Source organism: Ochlerotatus camptorhynchus, unplaced genomic scaffold (assembly GCF_037179485.1).
Source record: "Ochlerotatus camptorhynchus isolate MF236.1 unplaced genomic scaffold, CSIRO-AGI_Acam_v1.1 ptg000498l, whole genome shotgun sequence".
Lineage (NCBI taxonomy): Eukaryota > Metazoa > Arthropoda > Insecta > Diptera > Culicidae > Ochlerotatus > Ochlerotatus camptorhynchus.
Window position 1 is genome coordinate 96,120 of NW_027040983.1, and position 22,824 is coordinate 118,943.

At 40.2% G+C, this 22,824-nt stretch overlaps 1 protein-coding gene across 1 annotated transcript in view; it reads left to right on the top strand.

Annotated features, from left to right (window-relative positions):
- The window catches only part of LOC135712643 (uncharacterized), a gene marked incomplete at its 5' end in the record, with an annotated part of 166,424 nt that overhangs the window by 61,249 nt on the left and 82,351 nt on the right, over nt 1–22,824 (top strand). Inside the window, one exon of the mRNA XM_065235597.1 lies at nt 20,279–20,306. Within this exon, the coding sequence (XP_065091669.1) occupies nt 20,279–20,306 (28 nt within the window). The remainder of the gene's footprint in view (nt 1–20,278; nt 20,307–22,824) is intronic.

Consider the following 22,824-nt stretch of genomic DNA (forward strand, 5'->3'; position numbering starts at 1 on the left):
TGACGTTCAACACGCTGCTGGTGTTCACGGTGGAGTTTGAGATACTTGGCGAAGATTTCCGGAAGGCGTTGAATCGCTGGGATTTGGACAGGATTCGGGAGTGTGTCGACCGTCATCAGAGGCTGCTGGAGATGGTGATGTTGCTGCGAGACAAGCTTAAGGTGTACCTCCTATTGAATTTGGTGACGTACTTCTTCCTGATTACGTACGCTTGCTTCATAATGGTGATTCAGGTAAACGGATCTGGAAACAGCCAGAGTATGGTTTCGAGTTTGATCGGATTAGTGTCGGCGATTTGTTTGATTCTGTTCGGGTGGGTTTGCGATCGACTGGAAGTGAAGGTGAGATCATGCGATGCGTTGACTGGCGAAACATAAATGAGTTCGTATTTTCAGGCCATCGAGTTCGGTCATGGGTTGTACAATTCTCCCTGGTCGAGCAATTTCAACTACCGACGGGAAAGGGCGCACAGCTATCGGCAGATGAGGAAGAATCTGCTGATCATTTTGTTGAGATCGCATAACGGGATTGGATTTACGTGCGGAAGCATTTTGGATATGTCCTTGGAGACCAGCTACGTCATGTTGAAGATATGCTACTCGGCGTTCACCTTGCTGTTGCGCTTGGTTTGAAAGTGGTTAGTCGAGGTCGAATGTTGGTGGACTGTAGAATTTGTAGAATATAAAGCAGAAGCCTTGCAATAAATGAATGGTGAAGTTTTGCTAGTTTATGGATAAGATATTGGGAAGTCTCTTAGCTATTCATGACTGCAGTTTTGTGATTGGAGGATGTTGGAAGCATTCTGTTTTCAATGTAGTTTTAGTACTATATATGCTAAGGTGAACAACTCCAAGCACTTCAACAAGTCCTTTTGAAAAAACCGCTCAGCTCTAGGCCCAGTTTAAGGAATTTTCCACTTTTACTTGCTGAAGATCTTGGAAGATAACTTATGGGAAGGGTCTCGCAACTTCTGAGAAGTGTCTCGGAACTTCTGGAAAGTGTCTCAGGACTTCTGAGAAGTGTCTCGGAACTTCTGAGAATTGTCTCGGAGTTTCTAGTAAGTGTCTTGCAACTTCTGGGAAGCGTCTCGGAACTTCTAGGAAGCATCTCAGAACTTCTAAGAAGCTACTTGGAACTACTAGGAAGTGTCTCGGAACTTCTGGGAAGTGTCTTGGAACTTCTGGGAAGTGTTTCAGAACTTGTGGGAGCTGTCTCAAAACTTCTACTACGCGTCTCAGAACTTGTAGGAAGCGTCTCGGAACTTCTACGAAGCGTCTCGGAACTTGTAGGAAGCGTCTCGGAACTTCTAGGAAGCGTCTCGGAGCTTGTAGGAAGCGTACCAGAACTTCTAGGAAGCGTTTCGGAACTTCTAGGAAGCGTCTCGGAAATTCTAGGAAGCGTTTTGGAACTTCTAGGAAGCGTCACGGAACATTTAGAATGCGTCTCGGAGCTTGTAGGAAGCGTACCAGAACTTCTAGGAAGCGTCTCGAAACTTCTAGGAAGCTACTCGGAACTTCTGGGAAGTGTCTCGGAACTTCTGGGAAGTGTCTCAGAACATCTGGGAAGTGTTTTGGAACTTCTTGGAAGCATCTCAGAACTTCTAGTAAGCACCTCGGAACTTCTAGAAAGCGTCTAGGAACATTTAGAATGCGTCTCGAAACTTCTAGGAAGCTACTCAGAACTTCTAGGAAGTGTCTCGGAACTTCTGGGTAGTGTCTCGGAACTTCTGGAAGTGTCTCGGAACATCTTAGAAGTGTCACGTAACTTCTGGAAAGTGTCTTGGAACTTCTGAGAAGTGATTTGGAACTTCTAGAAAGCGTCTCGGAACTTCTAGGAAGCATCTTGGAATTTCTGGGATGCGTTTCGGAACTTCTTAGAAGCGTATCGGAACTTCTAGGAACCGTCTCGGAATTTCTAAATAGAAAGTGTCTCGGAACTTTTAAGAAGCGTCTCGGAATTTCTAGGAAGCGTTTTGGAATTTCTAGGAAGCGTATCGGAGCTTACCTAGGAACATTTAGAATGCACCTCGAAACTTCTAGGAAGCTAGTTGGAACTTCTGGGAAGCTAGTCGGAACTTCTAGGAAGCGTCTCGGAACTTCTGGGAAGTGTCTTGGAACTGCTGAGAAGTGTCTCAGAACATCTGAGAAGTGTCTCAGAACTTCTGAGAAGTGTCTCAGAACTTCTGGGAAATGTCTTGGAATTTCTGGGAAGTGTTTTAAAACTTCTGGGAAGTGTTTTAAAACTTCTGGGAAGTTCATCAGAACTTCTAGGAAGTTCATCGGAACTTCTAGGAATTACTTCGGAACTTCTGAAAACTGTCTCGGAACTTCTAAATGTGTCTTGGAACTTCTGGGAAGCATCTAGAAACTTCTAGGAATCGTCTCAGAACTTCTAGGAAGCATCTTGGAACTTCTAGGAAGCGTCATGGAACCTCTAGATGGCGTCGGACTTCTAAGAAGCGTCTTGGAACTTCTGGGAAGTTCATCGGAACTTCTGGGAAGTTCATCGGAACTTCTGGGAAGTTCATCGGAACTTCTGGGAAGTTCATCGGAACTTCTGGGAAGTTCATCGGAACTTCTGGGAAGTTCATCGGAACTTCTGAGAAGTTCATCGGAACTTCTGGGAAGTTCATCGGAACTTCTGGGAAGTTCATCGGAACTTCTGGGAAGTTCATCGGAACTTCTGGGAAGTTCATCGGAACTTCTGGGAAGTTCATCGGAACTTCTGGGAAGTTCATCGGAACTTCTGGGAAGTTCATCGGAACTTCTGGGAAGTTCATCGGAACTTCTGGGAAGTTCATCGGAACTTCTGGGAAGTTCATCGGAACTTCTGGGAAGTTCATCGGAACTTCTGGGAAGTTCATCGGAACTTCTGGGAAGTTCATCGGAACTTCTGGGAAGTTCATCGGAACTTCTGAGAAGTTCATCGGAACTTCTGGGAAGTTCTTCGGAACTTCTGGGAAGTTCATCGGAACTTCTGGGAAGTTCATCGGAACTTCTGGGAAGTTCATCGGAACTTCTGGGAAGTTCATCGGAACTTCTGGGAAGTTCATCGGAACTTCTGGGAAGTTCATCGGAACTTCTGGGAAGTTCATCGGAACTTCTGGGAAGTTCATCGGAACTTTTGGGAAGTTCATCGGAACTTCTGGGAAGTTCATCGGAACTTCTGGGAAGTTCATCGGAACTTCTGGGAAGTTCATCGGAACTTCTGGGAAGTTCATCGGAACTTCTGGGAAGTTCATCGGAACTACTGGGAAGTTCATCGGAACTTCTGGGAAGTTCATCGGAACTTCTGGGAAGTTCATCGGAACTTCTGGGAAGTTCATCGGAACTTCTGGGAAGTTCATCGGAACTTCTGGGAAGTTCATCGGAACTTCTGGAAAGTTCATCGGACTTCTGGAAAGTTCATCGGACTTCTGGGAAGTTCATCGGAACTTTTGGGAAGTTCATCGGAACTTCTGGGAAGTTCATCGGCACGACGTTGGAACCACCCAAATAACCATTCCGTCCGCTAATTCGTCTTTTGAGCAGTTCCAGTTCAAATGACTAATCGGAAAAACTCGACCTTCTCCGATTTGCTCGAAACTTTGCATAGTTGTTTGTTGGGAAATCATTCACATTTTTGCTAAAATTTGGCCATGTTAAATCTTGCAAAATTTTCAGATCATTAACATTCTTTAAAAAAAATTAGCACGAAAACGTCTTTTCTGATCGAAATGACGACTGAAAAAAAGTTGTAGAGAAATACATACACGGCAAAATTTGTTTAGTAATTTAAGGTAAAAACTCAAAGAAATTGTTAAATACTCAAATATCTCAAAATGTCCATGATCATTTTTATTTTTTAATGCTTTTGAAAATGCAAACTTTTGGAATATTGAAATGTTTACAAAGAAATCGATTAAAAATTTCTCAAATATGGTTTTCTGTTTTCAAATTTCATAGTTCTAAAAGGTTTCCAAAAGTTCTTCTTCTACGACTTTTGTAAATTTTCAAATGTTCATGGTTTTCAATATTCCAAAAATTTGTGTAAATTGCAAACACTTTATTTAAATTTACGCAAAATTTCTAAAAAATATTATTGTCTACACGAAGAACCGAAACAACCCAATGGTTCAATTCCTTAAACTTACTTTTGAGTTGATGCCTCTCACTTGCCCTCTTGTTGTTGTCAAAAACGAAAAGAGCAAAACAACCCAAAATTGAGTCCCATTAACCCAACTCGACAGTTCCTTTCGCCAAGTTAAAATTGAGTAAGTTGTGTAAAACTCAATGTTGAGTAGTTTGAACTTGCCGTTGAGGGAAAACAACTTAAAAGTAAGTAAATCTGTTTACATGCGAGTGCATGACAACAACTCAAAATTGAGTTGGTGCTAGGAACTCTAAATTGAGTTGGCGCACGGAACTGCCAACCTGGGTGAAAAAGAACTCAAAATTAGGTACTTTTTCCCAGCAAGACTTCATTTGTCTCTACAGCTTTGTCTTAGACGACATTTCGGTCAGAAATGTCAGAGACGCCATTTTGAAAAAAAAACTAATTACAAGAACGCCCAAGGACTACGCAGGCAGCCAAACTTCCACGAATTATTGCGCCTTAGCCAAAGTCGGTTTTGCCGGCATTGTTTGATTAATTAAGAGCATCGTTTCTCCGGCAGCACTTCTAATTAGAATCAACAAATGTCTGGCCGTGCCCCAGATTCGAACTATTTCAACTCGGAAGCGAAGGAGCATTCCTCCTCGTTCGCCTGGAGGGCTTTCGTTGATGAACGTGGGAAATCGTGACTGCCAGCATTTATTGTGAGCATGGAATTGATGATGGCACGTGTTTTTCCAATTCGTGGGAAAAGCCCTTCCTCCAGCTGACTGGCTGCCAAAGCCGTTAATGGAATGGTCCGTGGTTGGTTGGTTGGCAGATGTTGAAGTGGCTTTTCCCGGTCTGCTGTTCGGTTTGGTGTCTGTAGTTTGTTATTGTTTGATCGGCTGATGAAAAGTGGGGAGGGAGGTTTAATTGAGCAATTAAAGTGATGCACGCCATCCATTGGGACCGGTTGTGTGAGGGTTGAAATATGGACGGTGTATTAATCTTAATTGAAAGTTTTTCGATGTCAATTAGGCTGGGTTGACTATGGAAGGGTTGGCATTAATTATGAGTTGGATGGTATTTTGTAGCAGTTCAGCTAGCTAAACCGATCCTGGACGAAGGTAGACAGCTTCTGGTCTGAGTTCGACGACAACTCCAAGTCCAAGTAAGCGCAAACAATGTTGCACGACGGCTTGATTAATGAGCATCGGGCCATCTGATGCCAATTTGTTCAGTGGAATTGTTTATTAGATAAAATTACGAATAATTATGTGGCAAATACAATCATCATGCCAAGGGAAGGCGAGAAATTTTCCAACCAGAAAAATTCCTAAAACGAACCGGAAATCGAACCCCGCCACCTCCAACATGGTTTTACTTTGTAGCTGTGCCTTTGCCGACTGAGCTAAATCAAAAGTAACATATCAAGAAGACTGGCAACTTTGCCTGAATCTGAGCGACAGACACAGTAGCGCTGCGCGGGAGCGAAGGTGGAAGCAACGCATGGAAAAAAAGAGCAAATACACAAACCTTTCTTCTGAGGATGGAGCCTTTGCTATCCAAATCGTTCGGAGCATTTATGTTGTCTTCGCTAAAATGCTAACCTGCAGTTTCGAAGTATTGCTGACGTTCTCGAAACATCCCTAAAGCCTCGCCTTAAACTTCCTGAAATTCTTAGACATTGAAATATTGTAAATTTCAAGGCAGATTTCGGCATTTTTTTGAAATTCTTTCAACTTCCCTAAAGTTCTCGGAACTTCTCTGATTATTTCAGAACAACCCAGGAGTTCTCGGGACTTCATTGCAGTTCTCGCTGTCCTGAAGTTATTGGAGCGTCCCTGAATTTCCGTCAACATTTCTGGACATTTCGTATTTGAAAGTCCTACTAGAACCAGAAGTCGAAGTTGAATTTCAAAGTTGAGTCGGACAACGATCTTACACGTCAAAAGAAAAAAAAAGAAGTTACACGATTTCAAATTGAACGACGCGTCGACAAGAGACACGTAGAAGTTAGATGATTGCAGGCCAGCTTCTGGGTTTTTTCGATTACGCCGAGCAGTTCTCTAGTGTACGTTGCCCCGAATCGTGCCCTGCAGTTGACGGCTTTTGCACTGTTTCCGGTGATAGTGGTCATAGCCGGAGCAATGGCCAATGGGTGTCAGATTACGATGTTAGTGTGCGCGGTAGAGTGCAAGATTCTGGAAGAGATTTTCGAGGTGGCGTTGAATATCTTCTGGAACCACGGTCGAATTAGTGAGGTAGGCAGCTCCTCCTTGGGGACAGACAGCGCTTGGTTTGAGCACAACAGCTTTTACATGGAGCTCAACAGCTCCAGTTTGGAGCTGGACAGTATCTGCAAGGAGCTAAACAGCTTCAGTTTGAAGGTAGACAGCTCCAGCTCGGAGTTAGATAGCTCCAGCTCGGAGTTAGACAGCTCCAACTTGGAACTTGACAGCTGCAGCATGGAGCTAGCCAGCTCCAGCGCGGAAGTAGACAGCTTCAGCTTGGATCTAGGTAGCTCCAAATCGGAGCTAGACAACTCCAGCATGGAGCCAGCCAGCTCCAGCATGGAGCTAGACAGCTCGAAGTTAGACAGCTCCAGCTCGGAGCAAGCCAGCTCTAGCTCGATTCAAGCCAGCTCCAGCTCAGAGCTAGACAGCTGAAGCTTGGAGATAGACAGCTCCAGCGTGGAGGCAGCCAGCTCCAGCTTTGGAGCTAGACAGCTCCAGCTTGGAGCTAGACAGCTCCAGCTTGGAGCTAGACAGCTGGACAGCTCCAGCTTGGAGCTAGACAGCTCCAGCTAGATAGCTGGACAGCTCCAGCTTGGAGCTAGACAGCTCCAGCTTGGAGATTTACAGCTCCAGCTTGGAGCTAGACAGCTCCAGCTTGGAGCTAGACAGCTGGACAGCTCCAGCTTGGAGCTAGACAGCTCCAGCTAGACAGCTGGACAGCTCTAGCTTAGAGCTAGACAGCTCCAGCTAGACAGCTGGACAGCTCCAGCTTGGAGCTAGACAGCTCCAGCTTGGAGATTTACAGCTCCAGCTTGGAGATTTACAGCTCCAGCTCGAAGCTGAACCGCTCCAGCTTGGAGCTAGACAGCTCCAGCCTGGAGCTAGACAGCTCGAACTCGGAGATAGACAGCTTCAACTTGGAGCTAGATAGCTCCTGCTTGGAGATAGACAGCTCCAGCGCGGAAGTAGACAGCTTCAGCTTGGATCTAGGTAGCTCCAAATCGGAGCTAGACAACTCCAGCATGGAGCCAGCCAGCTCCAGCATGGAGCTAGACAGCTCGAAGTTAGACAGCTCCAGCTCGGAGCAAGCCAGCTCTAGCTCGATTCAAGCCAGCTCCAGCTCAGAGCTAGACAGCTGAAGCTTGAAGATAGACAGCTCCAGCGTGGAGGCAGCCAGCTCCAGCTTTGGAGCTAGACAGCTCCAGCTTGGAGCTAGACAGCTCCAGCTTGGAGCTAGACTGCTCCAGCTTGGAGCTAGACAGCTCCAGCTTGGAGCTAGACAGCTCCAGCTTGGAGCTAGACAGCTCCAGCTTGGAGCTAGACAGCTCCAGCTTGGAGCTAGACAGCTGGACAGCTCCAGCTTGGAGCTAGACAGCTCCAGCTAGACAGCTAGACAGCTCCAGCTTGGAGATTTACAGCTCCAGCTCGAAGCTGAACCGCTCCAGCTTGGAGCTAGACAGCACCAGCCTGGAGCTAGACAGCTCGAACTCGGAGATAGACAGGTCCATCTCGGAGCAAGACAGCTTCAGCTTGGAGCTTAATAGCTCCAGCTTGGAGATAGACCGCTCCACCTTGGAGCTAGACAGCGCCACCTTGGAGCTAGACAGCTCCTGCTTGGAGGTAGACAGTTCCTGTATAGGGGTAAAAAGCTTCTGCTCATAGGCATACAACTCCTGCTTGGAGCTAGAAAGCACCAGGAGAGCTAGTGAGCTCCTAGTTAGAGCAAGGCAGACCCTGTTTGAAGCAAGACAGTTCCTGATATTAGCTAGACACCTCCAGCTACAGTGCTCTTTGTAGAATATTCAAATCTCGCCAAAAGTATGGAATCGCTTGGAAAAGTGAGGCAACACTCTTTTGAATATTAGATCGCCTTGAAAAGCTTAGCGTCATCCAACGAACATGATTTTTTTAAAGTATTTAACCACTTTAGACAAGTTCCGAATGACGTCGGAAAGTACTGAACCGTTTGAAAAAAATTGGAATCATTTCGAAAAGTACTAAGTTATTTCAGGAAAATTCGAAATCACTTTGGAAGGTACTGAATCACTTCTGAAAGTACTGAATCGCTTCATAAAACTTTGGACTCGTTTTGCAAAGTACTGAATCACTTTAGAAAAACAATTGAACCACTTCGGAAAATTCTGAATTTGAATTCTGAATTCAGGAAAGTACTTTGAAAAGGACTGAAGCGCTACAGGAAGCACTACATTACCTAAGAAAAGTTCGTTATTACTTCAAAAAAATTTAGGATTTTTTCGGAAAGTACTGAATCACTTTCGAAATGTTGTCAATCACTCGGAGCTGTTTTTATTCACTTCAAAAAGGTTATTTGGTATAAGGTGCACGCATGAGTTAACTGTCAAATCCACGCAAACGCAAACACAACGTTTTCATAGTGGGTGGCCCTTTACTTCAGAATTCACTGAATCACTTCAAAAATAATTGGGATCATTTTGGGAAGTACTGAATCACTTAAGAAAAGTATGGAACCAGTTCAGAAAGTACTTAATAAATCCAGAAAAGCTTGGAATCACCTCCAAAAGTCCTGAATAACTTCAGACAATGTTGAAGTCAGTACGGAACATACTGAATCACTGCATAAAAGTTTGGAACCACTTCATAAATTACTGAACCACTTCAGAAAATTTTAGAATCACTTTGGAAAATACTAAAGTCCCATCCGCTAGTACTTCAGCATTGCATATAAATTTGGAATAACTTCCGAAAATATCGGTATCACTTAGGAAAGTACTGAATTAATTCATAACAATTTTAGTATTGAAACAAGTTGGAAAGTACTGAAGCATTTCAGAAAAGTTCGGAATCACTTTGGAAAGTAACGAATCACTCCAAACAAATTTGGAATTATTTCCGAAAATACTGAATCATTTCAAAAAAGTTTGGATTAATCTCCGCAAAAAAATGATTAGCTGCGGAAAGGTCTGAATCACTTTTAAAAGGTTAATAATCATTTCAGAAAGGACTTAATCACTTCAGAGAATTTCGGAATAGATTTCGATAGCACTTAATAATTCCAGAAAGTGTGTTATCACTTCAACAAATACAGTCATTTCAGAAATAACTGAATCACATCAGACATGTCCGGTATCGCAGAACCACTTCAGAAAATTTAGGAATCGCTTTGGAAAGCCCTGAATCAGTTCATAAAAGATTGGAATCTATCCCCCAAGTACTGAAACACTTTGGAACAAACTAAATCACTTAAGGAATGCTCGGAATCACTTCTGAACATACTGAATCATTTCAGAAAACTTCGGAAACACTTCGGCATTTTCAGAATTACTTCAAAAAAGTTTTGAATCTCTTCAGAAATAACTAAAACTTAACATTTTTTTAACTAATTCTGCAATTTCTGAAATGATTCTGATATTTCCACAGGGTTTCCGAAGTTTTCTGAAATAATTCAGTATGTTCAGAAGTGATTCAGAACATTTTCGATCAAATGATTCAGTTATTTCCGAAGTGTTTCCTATTTTTTCTAAAGTGATTAAGTACTTTTAGAAAATATTGCGAACTTTCCTTAAGTGATTTCAATCATTTCAGAAGTGGTTTAGTTCTTTCGACGTGATTTCAAAGATTGCAAAAATTAATCAATACTGTTTCACGTTCCGTAGACGCTAATTCAATCTTCCCAAGCCATAACGATTTTTTAGGTGATGCTCAATTGTTTGGGGGTGATGCAATACTTTTCCAAGCGATTCAATACTTATGCCGGGTAGTATATACAGCGGATCAGAGTCAATAACTCCTGCTTGGAGTTAGACAGCTCTCAATTGAAGCTAGACAGCTCCTGCTTAGAGCTTCGCAACTACTGCTTGGAGCTAGTCAGCTCCTACTCGGAGATAGTCATCTTCTACTCGCAACTAGACAGCTCCTGATCGAAGCTAAACTATTCCAGACCGAAGCTTGGCAACTCCTGTTTGAAGGTAGACAGCTCTTGCTCGTAGCTATACAGCTCCTGGTCTAAATTAATCACCAAGTACCTCTGGATGAGTTGCTCCAGAAGCTCCCCCGATAATTTCGGATCTTCCGAAATGGAACCCACATAACACTGTACTGCTCCGGAAATGAATTAAAACACACACCGATATGAAGTCAATCCAGCACATTTACTACAAGCTTCTAGCACATCCCCTTACTCCTCGACAACATTCATCAGCAGCGTAAAGGTCGAGTAGCCCATCTGGATCACCTTCATGCAGGTCTGAATCGACATGGTGACCAAGCTGCCGCAGGTGAAGTTGACACGCTTCTGGGACCGGATCAGAATCATCAGCACCTCGATTCGCATCGCTCGATAATCCCGCGCACGCCCTTCACGGAGCTGAAACTTTTCCGGCCAGGCCGAATTGTATAGGTAGCTTCCGACGCTGGTTGTCTTCCCATCCAAGAAGTCACAGAAGTATCCAAACAGAATGAATCCAACCAAGGTCGTCATCATGTTGAACAGGGTGTACATCGTCTGGTTGTCCCGTTTCGTTAGTTGAACAGCCAGCAAAACACAAGAACACGTAGTCAGGAGAAAGTAGATCTGTAGCGAGAGAAGAAGATAGGACTTGAGATTATCTCGAAATGTCATCACCATCTGCAGCAGCTTCTGGTGTCGGTGGATGCAGGCCCTTATCTGGTCCGGTTTCCAATCGTCAAAGGCCTGTTGAAGGTCTTCGCCGAGTATCTGAAACTCCAAGGCAAACACCAGCATTGTAGTGAACGTTGTGACCTGACACACGTTGGCCATCGTGCCGATCAGCAGGGCGTCGAAGGGGAACAGCGCGAATGCCAGTAGCTTCAGGAACTTACTCGGAGCGACATAAGCCAGGGCACTGGAGTACGTTAATGTAAACGCCCAGAATCCGGCCTGCAGGAACAGATTGATCACATAGTGCAGCACTGAGTACAGGACAATCCAGGGGCGAATTCGTATTCTTCGTGGATCGTCAACGCCTTGCCGTTGCAGGTCCGACAGGAACAGGATCACTTCGGCGAGGCTTTCCCGTTGAAGTCCTAAAGTGCACCACTGCATGAAGCAGGGTCCACCAGCAGCGGGGAGAAACAACATTCCGATGTAAAGGTGTATGGGCAAGTCTGAAGGACTGATCCAGAGCAAGCATGCCGCGGAAAGAAAACAGTACGCACAGGTAAACACGACCAGCAGCAGTTTGACACGGGTGACGGCGGTGGTGAAGTCCCAATGGATGAATCCTATCCAACGGTCCAGTGTGGCTTGGAAGGCGAACGGGTCCTGGGTTCGGTCGAGTAGTCCGCTGAGGGGGTTCATTGTTGGTTGTGTTGGCCTCTTGGAACAAGACTGATGGTGGAATAGTGTCGAACGTTGGCATAGGGGTAATTTCGTAGCGTGATTAATTGCTATCAATTATCGTTTGAAAACTTTTCCAGCTGTTGAAAATTTGAATCAATCGATTTGAAAATGTTGATGAAGCCGTGGATCGTGCATGCAGTTCGGAGAAGGTCGAGTTACTCCGATTCGTTTTTTAGCGTGGTACTGTTCAAAGAGAAAATATTTTACGACGAGTGCTGGAAAAATCGAATTTTGCAACACGCTTCGGAACTTTCCGGCACTGAGTGCTGAAGAGTACTAATTTTCGACACTGTTATTTCAGCTAGCAATAGTAGGCCGTTATGTTATTCAAAAGAGTGTCGCATAGTAGGCGGCTCGAAGACTATCCAGTGTGGCCCTGCATGATTCAGAATCCTACCATCAGATGGCAACTCTGCTTGAGTTAAATCTAAAAGGGCTCATTATCTCTTCGTGGCTATGACTTCGAATGTTCAGCAAAGTTGAAGTAGGTATCAGTCAACAGTCAACAGTCATTCAGAGTGACCGTGAATGATTATAAATTCTACCAGTAGATGGCAGCACTGCTCGAATTGACTCAAATAAAGCTCAATATAGGGGAAATGTCTCTAATGTTGGCCTATGGATCTAAGATTGGGCCCATCACTAAAAATCTGCTATTTATCAATTTTATCTAGATGAACGCGTTATTAGGGCGTTACTAATGGATATTGCAATTGGTTACTATTGAAAATTTAGTCGATTGCTGAATTTATGTATGGGCCCAAATTAGGGACACTTAGGCCGACATTACCTGCATTTCCCCTATCAGTTTCGTTTCAAAATAGCGAACTCGAATGTTGAGCAAAATTGGAGAATGAGTCAATCAACCAGGGTTTCCATTAATGACAAGCAATTCTACAGGTAGATGGCAACACTGCTTGAGTTGAGAATTTGGAATTGGGATTTGGCAATTGGGAATTGAGAATTTTAATTTAGAAGTTGGGAAATTTGGAATGGTTAATTAGGAAATGAGATTAAGAATGACAAATTGGGAGTTGGGAAATGGAAATCATGCAGTGGGGTTTGGGAATTGGAAAAAGTTCAACATTCAAAGCTTCTACATTCAAAGCATCCAACTTCAACTCTGAATTGATAATTTGGTTGTTGCATTTGGGAACTGGGAATTGGGAATTAGGAATCATGAACTGGGAATTCAAAATTATATATTGGGGATTGGAATCGGGGAATCAAGAAATGAGAATTTAAGAGCTTTAAAGTTAATAGCTCATAAATTCAAAGCTTCAAATTTCAACGCTGATTTTGGGAATTGTGAGTTTAAAATTAGGAAATTGGATTGGGAATTGGGATTTTGAAATCGAGAAATGATACTGGGACTTGGTATTATTTTAATTACAAGAAATTGGAAACTGCGAAAAAGAAACTTCGAAATGGGAATTGAGAAATGGGAATTGAGAAATGAGAATTGAGAAATGATAAATGAGAAATGGGAATGAAGAGTTTGGATTAAGAATTTGGGAAATGAGATCGGGAATAACAAATTGGGCGTTAGGAATTGGGAATTATGACATGGGAGTTGGGAATTGAGAATTGAGAATCAAAGCTTAAAATTTCAACATTCAAAGCTTCCAAATAAAAATAAAACCCTCTAAATTAAAAAATTCTAAATTAAAAGCTTCAAATTTCAACACTGAATTGGGAATTGGGAGTTTAAAATTGGGAAATTGGATTTGGAAATTGGAAATCGAGAAATGATTATTATTATTATTTAGCTTTATTAAGGAGGCTTTCAGCCTTGGGCTGGTTCGCCTCCAAAATCGAGAAATGATACTGGGACTTGGTATTCTTTTAATTACAAGAAATTGGAAACTGCGAAAAAGGAACTTTGAAATGGGAATTGAGAAATGAGAACTGAGAAATGAGAATTGAGATATGGGAAATGAGAAATGGGAATTAAGAGTTTTGATTAAGAATTTGGGAAATGGGATTGGGAATAACAAATTGGGTGTTGGGAATTGGGAATTATAAAATGGGAGTTGGGAATTGAGAATTGAGAATCAAAGCTTAAAATTTCCACATTCAAAGCTTGCAAATAAAAATAAAAACCTCTAAATTAAAAACTTCTAAATTCAAAGCTTCGAATTCCAACGCTGAATTGGTAACTAGGATGTTGGAACTGGATTTGGGAACAGTTAACTGGTAATTGATTTGGAATTGTGAATTTCAAATTAGAAATTAGAGATTTAAATCTGGAAATTGGGAATTGGGAAATGGGAATTAAGAATTGGGAATTTGGAATAATTTCAACGCTGAATTGGTAATTGGGATGCTGGAGCTAGATCAGGGAACAGGGAATTGGAAATTCTGAACTAGGAATTAGGAATTGGGAATTTAAAATTATAAATTGGGGATTGGAATCTTCGAATCAAAGCGTAAATTTCACTATTCAAAGCTATAAAGTTAAAAATTCAAAGCGTCAAATTTCAACACTTAATTAGGAATTGGGATTTTTTTAATTAAAAGATGCGAATTGGGAACTGTGAAATGGGAATTGATATTTGGGAAATGGGAATTGTGAATAGGGAATTGGAAATAGAGAATTAGCAATTGAGAATTAGGATTAAGTAATTGGTGGATGGGAATTTGGAATTAAATACATCTAAATTAAAAACTTCTAAATTCAAAGCTTCGAATTCCAACGCTGAATTGGTAACTAGGATGTTGGAACTGGATTTGGGAACAGTTAACTGGTAATTGATTTGGAATTGTGAATTTCAAATTAGAAATTAAAGATTGGAATCTGGAAATTGGGAATTGGGAAATGGGAATTAAGAATTGGGAATTTGGAATCAAAGCGCAAAGTTTCACCATTCAAAGCTTTAAAGTTTAATTTCAACGCTGAATTGGTAATTGGGATGCTGGAGCTAGATCTGGGAACAGGGAATTGGAAATTCTGAACTAGGAATTAGGAATTGGGAATTAAAAATTATAAATTGGGGATTGGAATCTGGGAATCAAAGCGTAAATTTCACTATTCAAAGCAATAAAGTTAAAAATTCAAAGCGTCAAATTTCAACACTGAATTAGGAATTGGGATTTTTTTAATTAAAAGATGCGAATTGGGAACTGTGAAATGGGAATTGAGATTTGGGAAATGGGAATAGTGAATAGGGAATTGGAAATAGAGAATTAGCAATTGAGAATTAGGATTAAGTAATTGGGGGATGGGAATTGGGAATTACATACATCTAAATTAAAAACTTTTAAATTCAAAGCTTCGAATTCCAACGCTGAATTGGTAACTAGGATGTTGGAACTGGATTTGAGAAAAGGTAACTGGTAATTGGGAATTGACTTTGGAATTGGGAATTCTAAATTAGAAATTGTAAATTGGAATCTGGAGCTTGGGAATTGAGAAATGGGAATTAAGAATTGAGAATTTGGAATCAAAGCGTAAAGTTTCACCATTCAAAGCTTTAAAGTTTAAAGCTTATAAATTCAAAGCTTCAAATTTCAACGCAGAAATTGGGTTTGTGAATTTAAACTAGGAAATCGGATTGGGACTAAGGAATTGGGAATTGAGAAATGGTATTGACAAAAGGGATTTTTTTAATAAGAGTTGTGACTTGGGAATTTCGAAATGGGAAATTAAATTCGGTAAATGGGCAATTAAAAATGGGGTTTGAGTAGTGAGAATAGGGAAAGGGAAAACCGAAATTGGGAGTAAAGAATTGGGAATGAGGAAATGGGATTGGGAATTGAAATATGATAAATGAGATTTGGGAATTGGATATTGTGAGTTGGCAATTATTAAATGATAAATGGAATTTGTAAATTAAGAATTAGAATCAAAATTCAAAATTTCATCGCGCTGAGCTTCAATCAAGATTGGAAGCTTCTAAATTCAAAGCTTCCAATTTAATCGCTGAATTGAGAATTTGGAATTAGGAATTGAAAATTGGTGTATTGGGAATTGGGATTTTTGGTCAGGCAATTGTGAATTTGGATTTAGTAATAGATAAGGGGCTGTTCATAAGCTACGTAGACAGTTTTTTTGGGATTCTTGACCCCCCCCTCCCCCTGCGTAGATAATTGCCCATACAAAATTTTTAAAATTTGTATGGGCCGTGGATAATTGTCAACCCTCCCCCCCTAAACTGTCTACGTAGTTTATGAACAGCCCCTAATAAAGAATTAGGATTCAGGAAGCTTCAAAATTAAAAACCTCTCAATTAAAAACTTCTAAATTCAATGCTTGGTAATTGAGATCTTGGAACTGGATGTGAGAAAAGGGAACGTAAAATTGGGAATATGAATTAGGAATAATAAATTGAGACTACAAAATTATAAATGGGGAATTGGAAACTGGAAATTGGGAAAGAGAATTTTGAAATGGGAGCTGGGAATTTAGAGTTAGGAATTACGAATCAAAGCGTACAATTCCACAAATAAAATCTTCAAATTTCAACGATGAAACGGGAATTTGAAATTGGAAAATTGGAATGCAATTTGAGAATTTGAATTCTTTATTTAAACGTTGTGACTTGGGAATTTCGAAATGAGAATTGAGAATTGAGAAATGGAAAATGGCAAATGGGAATTGGGAATTGAGAATCGTGAATAGGGAATTAGGAATTAAGAATCAAGAAATGGGATTGGGAATTGAAGTTTGGTATATGAGATTTGAGAATTGTTTATTGGGAATTGCTACTTTTCAATTAAGAAATGGGATTTGGAAGATGAGAAATGGGAATCAAAACTTAAAATTTCAACACACTTTGCTTTAAATAAGATTAGAAGCTTCTAAATTCAAAGCTTCCGATTTGATCGCTGAATTGAGAATTGGGAATAAGGAGTTGGGAATTGGTATCCTGGGTTAGGAAATTGTGAACTGGGATTTGGGAATAGGGAATTAGGAATTAAGACTTAGGAATTGGAAAATGGGAATTGAGAATTCAGAATCAAAGCTTAAAATTTTAACATTCAAAGCTCTAAATTAAAAACTTTTAAATTCAAATGTTGGTAATTGAGATCATGGAACTGGATGTGAGAAAAGGAAACCCAGAATTGGGAATAAGGATTTGAAACTAAGAATTGAGAATTAAAAATTAAAAATTGGGGATTGGAAACTGGGAACTAGGAATTGGGAAAGGGAATTTCGAAATAGGGGTTAGGAATTTAGAATTGGAAATCACGAATCAAAGCGTACAATTCACCATTCAAATCTTCAAATTTCAACAGTGAAATGGCAATTTGAAATTGGAAAAATGGGATTTCGGAATTGGGAATTTTTTAATTAGTAGTTATAACTTGAGCATTGCAAAAAGGAAATTGAGAATTGGGAAATGGAAAATGGGAATTGTGAATTGAGAATCGGGAATAGGGGATTGGGAATTCGAAATTGGGAATTGGGAATTAAGAATCAGGAAATGTGATTGGAAAGTGAAAGTTGATGTATGAGATTTGGGAATTGGTACTTGTTAATTGTGAAATGGAATTTGGGAATTGAGAATTGGAAATCAAAACTTAAAATTTCAACACGCTTAGCTTCAATTAAGATTAGACCCTTCTGAATTCAACGCTTCCTTTTTAATTGCTGAATTGAGAATTGGGATTGAGGAATTGGAAATTTGGCATTGGGAATTGGGAATAGGGAATAGGGGATTAGGAATAAGGATCTAGGAATTGGGAAATGGGAATTGAGAATTTAAAATCAAGAAATGGGATTGGGAATTGAAGTTTGATATATGAGATTTGGTGATTGGTTATTGGAAATTGGTACTTGTTAATTAAGAAATGGAGTTTGAGAAATGAGAAATGGGAATAAAAACTTCAAATTTCTACACGGTTTGCTTCAATTATGATAAGAAGCATCTGAATTCAAAGCTTCCAATTTGATCGCTGAATTGAGAATTGGAAATTAGGAGTTGTGAATTGGGATTTTTGTTTAGGAAATTGTGAATTGGGATTTGGGAAATGGGAATTGAGACATTAAAAGCAAAGTTTAAAATTTTAACATTCAAAGCTTAAATTCAAATGTTGGTAATTGAGAACATGGAACTAGATATGAGAAAAAGTGACTGAGAATTGGCAATAAGAATTTGATATTAGGAATTGAGAATTAAAAATTTAAATTTGGGGATTGGAAACTGGAAACTAGGAATTGGGAAAGAGAATTTTGAAGTGGAGGTTGAGAATTGCGAATCAAAGTGTACAATTCACTATTCTAATTTTCAAATTCCAACGCTGAAATGGGAATTTGTAATTGGAAAAATGGGTCAGGATTTCGGAATTGGAAATTTTTTAATTAGTAGTTGTAACTTGGGAATTGCAAAATGGAAATTGAGAATTGGGAAATGGAAAATGGGAATTGTAAATTGAGAATCAGCAAAAGGGAATTGGGAATTCAACATTGAGAATTGGGAATTCAAAATCAGGAAACGAGATTGGGAAGTGAAAGTTGAGATTTGGGAATTGGGTATTGGGAATTGGTACTTGTTAGTTGTCAAATGGAATTTGAGAATTAGGAATTGGGGATCAAAACTGAAAATTTCAACACGATTAGCTTCGATCGAGATTAGAAGCTTCTACATTCATTCCTTTTTAATCGCTGAATTGAGAATTGGGAATAAGGAATTGTAAATTGGACATTGGGAATTGGGCATTGGGAATTTGGGATAGAGAATATGGGATTAGAAATTAGGATCTAGGAATTGGGAAATGGGAATTGAGAATTTAGAATTTAGAATCAAAGCTTCAAAATTAAAATCCTCTAAATTTAAAACGTCTTAATTCAAAGCTCGGTAATTGAGATCTTGGAACAGAATGTGTGAAAAGGGAACTGAGCATTGGGAATAAGAATTAGGACTTAGGAATTAAGAATTCAAAATAAGAAATTTAGCATTGGAAACTGGGAATTGGGAAACGGAATTCTGAAAAGGGAGTTGGGAATTGGGAATTGCGAAGCAATGCATACAATTTTACCATTCAAAGCTTCAAATGTTAACGCTGAAATGGGAATTTGAAATTAGAAAATTGGATTGGAATTTTTGAATTTTAAATTTTCAAAATAGCAGTTGTGAATTGAGAATGACGAAATGGGAATTGAGGAATAGGAAATCTGAATTGAGAATTGGGACTAGGGAATTGGGAATAGAATTGAGAATTAGAAAGATAGGAATTGGGAAATAAGAATAATAAATTAGGAAAATTTATTAGGAGTAAAAATTGGGAGTTGCGAATTGAGAATTAAGAAACAAAGCTTAAAATTTCAACATTCGAAGCTTCAAAACCTCTAAATTAAAAACTTCTAAATCAAAGCTTCCAATGTCAACGCTGAATTGGTAATTGGGATGCTGGAACTGGATCTGGGAACAGGGAACTGAGAATTGGGAGCTCGGAACTAGGAATTGGGGATTCTAAATTAGAAATGGGGGATTGGAATCTGGGAATTGGGAAATTTAGAACTGGGAATTGGGAATCAAAGCGTAAAACTTCACCATTCAAAGCTTGAAAGATTAAAGCTTATGAATTCAACGTTTCAAATTTCAACGTGGAATTGGGAATTGAGAATTTATATTGGGAAATCGGATTGGGACTTGGGAATAAGAAATTGAGAAATGGTACTTGGTACGGTGGAAACTAACGATTTTAAATTGGCGTCGATTCGAAATCGATTAACGTACCCCATTCTAGTCAAAATTCTAGTACTACACAATGTTTGTTTTGATTCGCTATGAAAGTTTGACAGATAAAATGAGCGGCTCCTGGATTTTCCTATGGTTCGAGGGGTGCATCGATTAGCTTGGGACCGAAGAGAATACCAGGGTTGAAACAAAAAGTTGATCACGTTTCTTCGGGACCTTCTGGTCTTAGAGTTACCTCTATGGTACTAGGGTGGTTCAATTTATCGATTTTTTTTTTGAGCGGGGTGCTCAATCGATTCTAAATCACGTTCTGATCATTCTCCCTTTGCAGTTCATATAGGAATTGCTATGGGGAAAATGAACTTTTTATTCTCATCATCCTAGCCTTTTTTCATAATAATTCACGGGAAAACTTGCTATTTGATATTCAGTGAATTCGAATCTGCTACAACCACTAATGAAGTAACTAACTGGCAAAGAAATCAATTAAAATAATGTGGTCGCTGTAATAGAATTATCTTAGAAGCTTGTGCCATCAGCCACCAGATGGGCTAGTATTTTTGTTTTGATTTGAACAAAGTTGATTTTGTGTGCAATGATCTTTGACAGTGTGCAAAGAGTGTATACATTTGTAATATTTTTTATGCATTTCAGTTTTGAGTAGAGTGAAAGAGATAGTACCAAAACATTCTAGTACATTTGGTGGAAATGCTAGTACAATCCAATGCCATATGGAACACTGAAAAATTGCAATAGCAGGTTCGTCACCAAAGTTTTCGAGCCGCTCGTCTGTCACTTCGTTTGTGCTACAACTGAAGACTTTCTTTTTATTGAATTTCAAGATATTTAGTTTCCCGGAATTAGGGTGATTGTTTACGTTCTCGACGCTAGCAAGATGTCTGAGCTGCGACTTAGCTTACCCCAAATCAATATATTTGTGTTTCGCGTTTCTAATCATGATTTAATTTTCCATCTCGTTTCAGCGACTGGATTGCAGCAATTACAAAAACGGTAGGTTTACAGACTAAATCGTGGTCAATTCTTCTTAAAACAATGTTGAAAAGGCTATCGAGATTCGTATATCGAGTTATGGAAGGAAACTTTGCATTGACTTACATTGATAATACAGACCCCGTTAATCCGGAAAATGCCGGATTAAATAGTACAACACGCGTTTGAATAAATTGTGCTGTCAATTTTCAGATTTATGCTGTAAGCATGCTGTCTGTCTGTTTTGATTTTTTAGTATGCATTTGACAGTCGGATTAACGAGTTAAACCCCGATGGTCTGGTCATGATTTTGTCGGATTAGCACAGGGATACTGTAAATGATGGCAAGGATGATTTTTCAAAAGAACGTATCTGCTTTTGCAAACAAAGATTTAAACGTCAATTTATCGAAACTCTTAGCTCTCCCACTCAAACTTACACCACCATCAGTAAGGGTAATATTTCTCTACAAGATAGTGGTGTTAGTTTGTGAGCTAAGAGTTTCGATAAATTGACGTTTGAATCTTTGTGTACAAAATCAGGGCAAATTAAAGAGAACTTTCAGCCAATGCTGATTGGTGGTGACGGCGACTCTGTAGGATAGCGCTTTACTCCTATGGAAAAATCCATAAGCAATCGTCAAACTGTGCGTGAAACATGGTGGACTTCGTACTATCCTTTCACTCCACCGAAAAATCCCGTAATAAACGATCAATATGTGCTTGAAGCGCCGATTTTTCAACGGTGCCGTCAAGGCCAATCCTGCAGAGGCATACTTTGGAGACAATAATTGCTCGGATGAATGGAATGAATTAGCTTCTCGTAAGCACCAAAAAATAATCAGAAAACCAGTCGGGTTTGACAGAAGCTGTCAAACCCGTCTAGCTTTTCGTGATAATGTTGGTCCTTAATATTCCATGCCCGAGGCTCCTTCGGCGTATTCTCCCGAACAAAAGCTTCCGAAATTAGCCTCCACCGTAATCCGATTTCGTCATTACCAAAACAAAGCCTAATGAAACCGAATACCCTGCCGGTGGCGAAGCGACCCATCCTTCGTTTATTTAAGTATGCATATGACACGCGCCTGCCAAAATTAGAATCCACCTCTAGGCGACGGCATTATCATCCTCATAATCATCATCATCAGCATGGAGAAATCGATCCGGGAAATTTCATCACATTTGAAATTCAACTAACGACGCTTTTTGACTTTAGAGGAGAGGGGAGTGTCGATTGATTTTTCAGCTCCGGCTGCTATCCAACATTAGCTTCGAGACGACCACGGTTAAGAAACGAATAGGAAGAAGGACCTCGGAACTCATCGCAAATTGGCATCTCGACACGGGGACGTGGCCAAAAGCATTCCGGCGGAAGATGATAAGCTTCCGTCGCAGCGAAATTTCGAGAGGTGGGCAGTCGCAACAGATGACGACGACGACGACGACGACGACGACGACGACGACAACAACGATGGTGGAGAATAAACATTTGAATTTGGTGCTTTGATGATTCGTGGAACCGATGGATGGCCCGGAACGAAGGAAAACGGGGAAATCTTCGCTTCATGCATAGTTGATTGTATATGGAGTGGCAGACGGAACCGTATCGATTTGATTTGATTCGCGAATTTGAATTTGATATCGCCCCATTTGATGACGAGAGAAGAGAGCTTTGTCACCGAATTCATTGGGTGTCGTGAATAATTTTGGATTCCATTAAGGTGAATCGCTGTGACATCTTTACTCTCGGAGCCACTTCGAAACTTTGAGTGCACAAATATCCGCTTCTACTGCACGTGCAACATTTAAATTGTTACTCCACGTTTGCTGCACTGCAGCGTGCATGAAGTAGCAATTTCAGGTGAAATGGGACATCGACTTCCGAGATTTGTGTAATTGAAATTTTGAAATGGAAGTGCATGTATACTATTGTATAGCCTACGGCCATTTGTGGACTCTACAAGGAATCACCTTAAGGGGAATGATTGTTTTTACGTGGAAGTGCGTCCATTGAGACACCTACAAGTTTCATAACAAAATTGACTACAGGTATCAGCAGCGGTCCACAAACCACGTGGGCAGTTCAATAGGGAAAGATCCAGCATAAAAATGATAGCAAATCGAAATCAAATTTTGGGTTCCCTATATGGCAAGAGCATACTTAGAAATACCTAATTTTACACGTGACGGAAGTCATCTTTGACATAAAGGATGAGACGTAAACAAACATGTCATGTAAAATTAAGTGCTCCGAGACTGAAAAGTTCGTTACTCGACAAAAAGTACGTTTGATTGAGCTGAATTCGCGTCTCTTATGACTCAATTTTATGTCAAAATTTTCGCTCGTATATGTCAGTCTCAGAGCACCTAAATTTACATGAGTTTTTCTAAGTGATTAGCCTTGCATTGAATTAAATTTGGCGAAGAAAGAATAAAATTGAAATAAGGGAACAACAAAGGCCAACAAAAAGTTCCATAAACTGCTACGAAGCTCGCTGAAATAATACGATTTTCCCATGGCTCATACAAGGTATCCCAAA